The sequence below is a fragment of the Chlorella variabilis genome (assembly GCF_000147415.1).
Source record: "Chlorella variabilis unplaced genomic scaffold CHLNCscaffold_35, whole genome shotgun sequence".
Taxonomy (NCBI): domain Eukaryota; kingdom Viridiplantae; phylum Chlorophyta; class Trebouxiophyceae; order Chlorellales; family Chlorellaceae; genus Chlorella; species Chlorella variabilis.
In genome coordinates this window covers 205705-213394 of record NW_005435053.1, presented here as the reverse complement: position 1 = coordinate 213394, position 7690 = coordinate 205705, and the positions used below count along the sequence as shown (strand labels likewise).

General features: G+C 68.3%; 2 protein-coding genes across 2 annotated transcripts in view; one reads left to right on the top strand and one right to left on the bottom strand.

The window, feature by feature from the left end:
* Positions 1 to 334: 334 nt before the first annotated feature.
* CHLNCDRAFT_141545 (hypothetical protein) lies at positions 335 to 4252 on the top strand (the record flags this gene model as incomplete). The annotated part of the gene is made up of 15 exons (XM_005843082.1): positions 335 to 428; positions 730 to 864; positions 942 to 1027; positions 1148 to 1240; positions 1377 to 1468; positions 1653 to 1725; positions 1868 to 1935; positions 2075 to 2186; positions 2402 to 2561; positions 2725 to 2865; positions 2994 to 3153; positions 3293 to 3433; positions 3609 to 3743; positions 3871 to 3910; positions 4040 to 4252. The coding sequence occupies 15 exons, from the start codon at positions 335 to 337 to the stop codon at positions 4250 to 4252; spliced, it is 1743 nt and encodes a 580-aa protein (XP_005843144.1).
* Positions 4253 to 5232: 980 nt separating this feature from the next.
* The window catches only part of CHLNCDRAFT_141544 (hypothetical protein), a gene marked incomplete at both ends in the record, with an annotated part of 3538 nt that continues 1080 nt past the window's right edge, over positions 5233 to 7690 (bottom strand). The window contains 5 exons of the mRNA XM_005843050.1: positions 5233 to 5350; positions 5614 to 5944; positions 6183 to 6702; positions 6950 to 7064; positions 7264 to 7357. Coding sequence (XP_005843112.1) covers positions 5233 to 5350; positions 5614 to 5944; positions 6183 to 6702; positions 6950 to 7064; positions 7264 to 7357 — 1178 coding nt within the window. The remainder of the gene's footprint in view (positions 5351 to 5613; positions 5945 to 6182; positions 6703 to 6949; positions 7065 to 7263; positions 7358 to 7690) is intronic.

Sequence of the window (7690 nt, the reverse complement as noted above, 5' to 3'; positions counted from 1 at the left end):
CAGCCCCGCTCCGCCCCGCTCAACCCTCAAACATGGCTCTATGGGGTCAGTTCACGTATGGGAGGGGAGCGCCGCGCGGGCTGCCAGGAGCGAGCGGGGGCGGGGGTTGCCCAATCGGGAGGGTGCCACATCAGGGGGCAACACATGAGGGTTTCGCCTTCTTCTTCTTCTTCTGAATTGCAGCCTTCAACCTGCTTGTTTTGCATTGTGAAGCCTTGCCGGCTGTTATCGACGCAGACACGCGTTTCGAAAGGCCTGAATGACAGACACTAGGTGGGAGGGCGCTGAGAGGGGCCTCTCAAGCGAAGCTGTGGAGATCAACGGCACGGCCGACATGAAGAAGGGCAGTGTTGGCGAGCAGGACCTGGCCTGCGCGCTCTCTGAGAGCCAGGGCCAGACACCCTCGGAACTCGCCGACGAGCGGCGAGGTGCGTTTACAGGGCCTGCTTCGATGCCATGGAGGCTGTAGCAGGGCTGCAAGCACCCCCGGTGCAGCGGCCACGCTGCTAGGGAGCCTCCCGCCCCGTGAGGCGGCTTACACAAGGCGTCGGGTTGGCGGCAAATTGTTTTGCAGCAAGCATGTGCCCGGCATGCATGCAACCATTACTCCAAACCCATGCTGCCTGCAACTGGCATCCCAGGCTCTGGCATTCCCCAACTTGCATGGCAAACCCAAATCGCCCACAGCCGGCAGCCCAAACCCTACCTGCCGCCCGCCCACCCGCACAGTGCGCTACGGCGTCACCGACGTGCCGCCCTGGTGGATGTGCATCCTGCTGGGCTTCCAGACCTACCTCACCATGCTGGGCGCCACGGTGCTCATCCCCATCCTGCTGGTCCCCGCCATGGGCGGCGACACAGAAGGTACGGGGTCTTGCTGAAGCGCCCCTTGCACCGCTCGCCCCGCTGCTGACCCACAACCCACGGCCGCCCCTGCGCAGACCTGGCCAAGACCATCTGTACCTGCTTCTTCGCCTCGGGCATCAACACCCTGCTGCAGACGCTGCTGGGGGCGCGCCTGCCCATCGTGCAGGCGCGTCGCCGGCTGCCGCGTCGCCGCCGGGCAGCGCAGCTGCCGGCTGCACTTGCGCTCCATGCTCACGCCTCACGCCTCGCGCTCAAGCGCCGCACCTGCGCCCTGCTGCAGGGCGGTTCCTTTGCCTACATCTCGCCAGTCTTCGCCCTGGCTGCCTCCATCCAGGGCAGCATGACCTTTGACAGCGACCACGACCGCTTCATCGTGAGCACCCGCGCCGCGCCCGCCGGGAAGTGCAGGCCAGGCGGGAGGGAGGCACCTGCCCTCCCCCTCACTACTTCTGCCGTGCGTGCGTGCGTGCTCATCCTGGGGCTATGTGTACCGCCTCCCGGCCGTGCAGTACACGATGCGCGAGCTGCAGGGCGGCATCATCGGCTCTGCGCTCATCGCCCTCGGCCTGGCCCTCTTCGGGATCTTCCTCTGGATGCTCCAGTGCGCCGCCGCCCAGCCCTGCCCCGCCCGCCTGCCCTGCCCGCCTTGCGTGCTATCGCGCGCCCGGACGGTGACGCCGCGCGTCTCTCGAGCACACGGCAGCGCCGGTCAAGCTCCCCCCTGGCTTTGCCTACCTCATGACCTCTGCCTGGCTGGCTGCCCTGCCCTGCTCGCTGCGCCGCAGGCACCTGTCCCCCATCACTATTGGCGTCAACATTTCCATCCTGGGACTGTCGCTCTACTCCGCTGGGTGGCCAGTGATGGGCAACTGCATCCAGGCAAGCAAAGCAGTTTTTGATTTTGGAATCCAATGGATATGAAATATGAATGTGTGTAATGAATGTTGATATGAATGTGAATGTTTTGTTTGTCTCACCCGAATATCTTCACCCGCTGCAGCTGGGCCTGCCCGTCATGTGCCTCATCATCTTCTTCGCCTTCCACCTGAGGCGGGTGAAGATATTCGGGTGAGACCCAGCTGGCAGCCGCGCTTGGCCTTGCACCCGGGTCGCACATGCCACGCCTGCATGGCCAGTCGCACAGTTCCCTCGCTCCCTCGCCCCCTGTCCGCCCCGCCCACCCGGTACCGACGCTTGCCGTGCGCAGGCTGGCGGTGTTTGGCCTGTTCCCCGTCATCCTGGGCCTGGGCCTCACCTGGCTGTACGCCTACATCGCCACGGTGGCTGGCGCCTATGACAACGCATCGCCGGAGACCCAGGTGGGTGGAAGGTGGCTGGGCGGTGGCGTCCCAGTGCCTGCCGGGCTCGCCTGCCCTGCCGTCCCCACCCCTCCGCGCCATCCCGCACGCCGGCGGGCGCAGCAGCGCGGAATCGAGCTGTTCGGCCCCCGGGTTTGTCAGCGCCCATCTGCCTCACCATGCCCGCCCTCCCTGCGCCGCGCCCGCGACGCCGCTGCCCCCGTCCGCCCCCGCAGCAAGCCTGCACGACCTGGCAGTCCAACTCAGACTACATCCTCAGCGTGGCGCCCTGGTTCCGCGTGCCCTACCCAGGCCAGTGGGGCTCCCCCATCTTCACCGCAACCAGCGTGCTGACCATGATTGCCGCCGTCATCCCCGCCGCCCTCGAGTCCATCGGTGCGCGCACAACGCCACGCCGCCGTGCGCTCGGCGCTGGCGCCCGGCAGCCGCGACGGCAGCCCGCGGTTTCAAAAACGCTCGCTTGCGTACACGCGTGGCCCTGTTGATTGCGTGCCTTGCCCTGCCTTGCCCTGCCTTGCCCCTCCCCGCTCCGCCTCAGGCGACTACTACGCGGCCGCCCGCCTGGGCGGCGCCCCGCAGCCCCCCAGGGACGTGATCAGCCGGGCGCTGATGGTGGAGTCGCTATGCTGCACCATCTCCGGCCTGTTTGGCACCACCTCGGGCTCCACCGCGTATGCCGGTGGGTGGGCAGCGGCGGCGGCGGCGCGCGGCAGCAGGACCCACATCCGCTTGCAGCAACAAACAGTTGTTCTGCGTCTTCTTCTTTGAACAATAAATCAACTTCGTCTTGCTCACCTGTGTTTGCAGAGAATGTGGGCTCCATCGCCATCACCGGGGTCGCCTCCCGGCGGGTCACCCAGACCGGCGCGGTCGTCATGATCATCCTGGGCACCATCGGCAAGTTTGGGGCCCTGTTTGCGTCGATTCCGCAGGCGATGGTGGCCGGCATGTTCACAGTCATGTTCAGGTGCGGCGCATGCCGGTTTGCAGCCCTGCTGGGTGCTGCTGGCTGCTGCTGGGTGCTGCTGGCCCCTGCTGGGTGCTGCTGCCCCTGCGCGCTCGCTCAGCGGGCGCCGCCCCCGCCCCTCGCCGCCCTCGGCGTGCAGCCTGATTGCGGGCGTCGGCTTCTCCAACCTGGAGGGCGTGGACCTTCACTCGGAGCGCAACATCTTCATCCTGGGCTTCGGCCTCTACTCAGGCGCGCCCCGCCTGCTCTCTGCCGCCGCGCTGCCGCCGCCGGCGCAACGGTGCGGGGCCTGCCGCTGCTGCGCGCGCGGAGCAGGCGCGCGCCTCCTCGGCCGGCGCCTCACGCGCCGCCTCCCGCGCCGCCCGCGGGCCTCGCACCGCTGCAGGCCTGTCCATTCCAAACTACTTCTCCACCTACACCACCGCCAACGGCCACGGCCCGGTCAACACTGGCAGCGACACCTTCAACAGCATCCTCAACTCCCTCTTCTCCACCCCGGCCGCCGTGGCCCTCATGGCTTGCCTGCTGCTGGACCTGACCATCCCCAAGGGCCGCCGCGAGCGCACCCAGGAGGCGTGGCAGCGCCAGGGGTGAGCCGCGGCCCGCGAGGCGCCCGCCTGCCGTGCACGTATTGCCTGCTCTAGAGTGCCGGGCCGGGCCGGGCGGGCGTTGCGTGCTTGCCCCACTGCCGCGCCCTGCCGCCGCCCTGCTGCGCAGCCCGGCCGGCGACTGGTGGGAGGATGAGACCAAGGAGCGGGTGAGCGCTGCAGCTGCTGGCTGGACTGGGCTGCCTGGCGGGCTGGCGGGCTGGCTGCAGCTGTCGAGTGCGACTCCCACTCTAGCAGGCTCCCCTAACCGCCGGCCCTGCTGTCCTTGAATTGTTCAGATCTACGGCTGGCCCTTCCACCTGACGCCCAAGTGGCGGCGCTTCATCGACCCGTACAAGAACCGGGCGTATGGCGCCCTGGTCAAGTGCTGCGAGACGCTGACGTGCAGCGGGGCCCGCAAGCGCCTGGTGCTGAAGATGAAGCCCGGGGGCGCCGCCTCGCCGGCCGACACCGCCCTGCCCCTTGCACAGCTGTCGCCCTCGGGCGTATAGCGCAGCACAGCACAGCAAGTAAAAGTACAGGAGTGCCACCGGCAAGCAGCAGCACTTTTTCACTAGATCGTCGTACTGCAAGTTTTTTCCCGCCTTTTTCCGCTGCCGCGACCCTACCACTTGCGCAGCTGGCCAGTTGTGCGCTGGCCGCACTTTTTCCCTAGCAATACCTCTTGCGTTAGCATTCAACGCTGATGTGTGTGGCCGCTTGCGTGCCGGCAATGCACTGCATCAGCTTTGTCCACTACCCTTTTCACGACTACCTTTCTTCCATTATGAAACTCAACAGCAGTGGCTTGCGCAGCTGCCGCAGGTAGGAACCTGTAGCGCTTTACCGGTGAATCAGCACTTGTCCAACAGATCGCTCATCCTACTTTTCACTTTTGTTCACTTACTACTTTTTCCCTCCTTGGATGAAGATCCGCTCGCTTTAGTCGGAGTGACGGTGTACCAACATACATGCCTGTCCATTACGGCGCCTTGCCTGCTGTCAATCCTGCACCCTCTGGTGTGGTGCAGGAGCAGCCGCTGGCTGAGCTTGATGGGCGGCATGCCTCAGCTGCTCTAGTATCCAGCCTTCTCGGTTGTATTGTATCTCTGCTTCCGAAGTGAAAAGTGTTGTCTTGTCTGGCACATTGCACACCTACTATCGGCCTCTTCCAGTCTTTGTTCTTGCGACGTTTGTTAACAGTCCTGTGTATTGCACAGAGAGAGGAGGGGATGGTGGCACACAGCACATCCATGTGGATGAGGAATCAAGTGCAGCAGGTCAGGGAGGGTGGGGCCATGCGTTGGTAGCAGTCTGTCGTCAGCTGTCGGTACTGGGTGGGCCAACAAGGGTCGTGTCGGGGTGCGCCGTCGCGCCGGGCGCTAGCCATCATGTTTCGCGGCCCACTAGCTAGTCATGCTAAGCTGCCTGGCGAGCGGCCAGCAGCCCGCAGCCGCCCGGGCAGCCGCCCGGGCAGCCGCGAGGCTGGCCCTCACGAGGCGCTCGTGAAGTGCCAGACGGCGGTGCGCAGCAGGTCGTGGCGGCCGGCGGCGTGGTGCCGCATCAGCGACATGAACACCATGCGCTTGAGGTCCCGCAGCTCCCAGAACCTGCGGGATGCAGCGGGCCGACGCGGACGCGGGCGACTGGGGCGTGCACGGCTGTTCAGTAGTCTGGATTGCGCCCGCGGCCCGAGCGGCCACACGGGGCCTGCGCGGCTGCACCAACGGAGCCAGCGGCGCCCGCTCCGCCGTTCCCCATGCCAGGCGCTGCGCAGCCCGCGCGGTGCCGCCCATGCAGGCCCGCCAGCGGCCGCCGCCGCGCGCAAACCACCGCCACCGCAGGTTTCAGGTATCAGCACCAATCTGCGCACCTGGCCAGGAAGGCGACCACGTCCCGCTGCCGCATGCCCGGCGTACCGCTCAGCGCCTCCTGCAGCGCAGCGCTCATCTGCTCCGCGCTCTCCCGCACCGCCTGCGCGGCGTGCAGCACCGCGGCCGCAGACACGGGGCGGGCGGGGGCGTCGGCGGTGGTGGCGAGATGGAGCCGCGCTGCCGTCGGGCCATTTTCCTCCTCCTCCTCCTCCTCCTCCTCCTCCTCTTCCTCCTCCTGCTCCTCCTCCTGCTCCTCCTCGCTTGGCTCCCCCCCCCACTCCAGCCTCTCCTTTGACAGGTCAAGCAGCTGCTTGTCGCCGTCGTCGTACGCTGCGCGCCAGGCAGGCGGGGGCGGCAGGGCGGCGCACCGCGCGTGGGTGGCAGTGCGCGAGGGCGGGACCGTGCAGGTGGGGGCAGGTGCCGACAGCCCTCGAGAAGAGCTCAGGAGCATTTGGGGTATCAGGCAGCTCCTCACACAGGCAAACAGGGCAGCTGCCCGCCAGGCAGGCAGCGCTGCACAGTTCCCTGGCAGGCCCCAACCCTGCTCTTTCTTCCCAGCCGGGCGCACCGATGTTGTGCTTGCCCTTGTCCTGCTTGTAGGCCACCACGGTACCGCCATACCACTCCGCCTCTTTGGACCAGTACACCCGCACACGCTGCCCCACAACCTCGGTGCCGTAGCGCTGCCCAGACGGCGGTGCCGCGCCCAGGGCAGCGGGCCGCACGCCGGCACGGCCGCCCCGCGCGGTCGCTGCTGGGGCAGGCGCCGCTGCCTCTTCCTCCTCCTCCTCCTCTTCTGATGAGAGGAGGGTGGAGCCTGGGCTGCTGGGCGGCGCCGGCGGCGGCTGCTTGTTGCTGCGCCCCCTGCCGCCGCGCCCGCCCCTGCCGCCCCGCCCTCCTCTGCCCCGGCCCCGGCCCCGGCCGCCGCGCCCGCCCTGGCCGCCGCCCCGGCCCCTGCCGCCGCCGACGTGCTCATCGCTGCCGCTGCTGGTGGGCTCTGCTCCTGCTATTGCTGCTGCAGCTGTGGTGTCTGCCTCTGCCGCAAAGATGCCCTCATCCCTCGCCACCTTGAGCCGGTCCCTGGCCTCCTGCAACATCCAAGCCAGGGCAGGAGGTGTGTGCACAGAAGCAAGGAGGGAAGGGCGCCAGCGCGACGCGCGTGCAGCAGCAGCGGCAGCGGCGGCAGCGGCTGCCTGCCTGCCTGGCGGGCGGGCGGGCGCAGGAGCATCTGCAGGCCTCAGGTCTCCAGCCCCCTGCCCCAGCCCTTCCTACACATCACACACACACACACACACGCCACACAGCCTCGTTGCGCGCGTGTGCGGCACGGCCCACCTCTGGATTCAGCAGCGCCAGCAGGGCCCTGTGCAGCTGCCCCAGGCGGCCATGGCCGTACCGCGCCGCCTCAAAGTTGAGGCGGATCCCGGCGGCGCTGCGGCCGTAGGCGGCGCTGCGCGGCACACAGAGGCGCGCGGCCGCGACGTGGGCAGGCCAGGCGGAAGGCCGGGCCAGGGCGCGCAGGGATGCCGCCGACAAGCCGGCAGCGCAGCGGGCCAGCGCTGCACGCTGCACGGCGGGCACGCGGGGCCGGCTGCAGAGCGGCGCGCAGCACAGCACAGCGCAGCGCAGCAGGCCCCCGCCCGACCCACCTTCTCCAGAGCAGCAGGAGGTCTGCTGCGCCCGCCGCCTCGGCCGCCGTCCTGAACCCCGCCACTCGCAGGTTGAGCTTGGGGCCTGAGGGGGCTGCAGAGCCGGCAGCAGCGCAGCGAGGGCTGCCATGAGGCGGGGATGGCGGCACGAGGTAGCACCGCGACCGCATGGCAGAGGGCACGTGCGGGGCCCCAGCCAGCGGTGCCGCGGCTGCGGCAGGGCACAGGCTGCCGCCGGCCACCGATCTGCTGCTGATGCTTGCTGCTGGTGATGCTGATGCTGATGCCTCGCGTCCCGGCACCGCCAGCTGCGGGGCCCGCTGCTGCTCCCCCCCACCCCCCCTGCACAAGCAGGCTGCCCACCTGCTTGGCGGAAGTGGGGCAGCAGGGAAGGCGGTGGAGAGGGACACTTGCGGCCGCCCAGGGT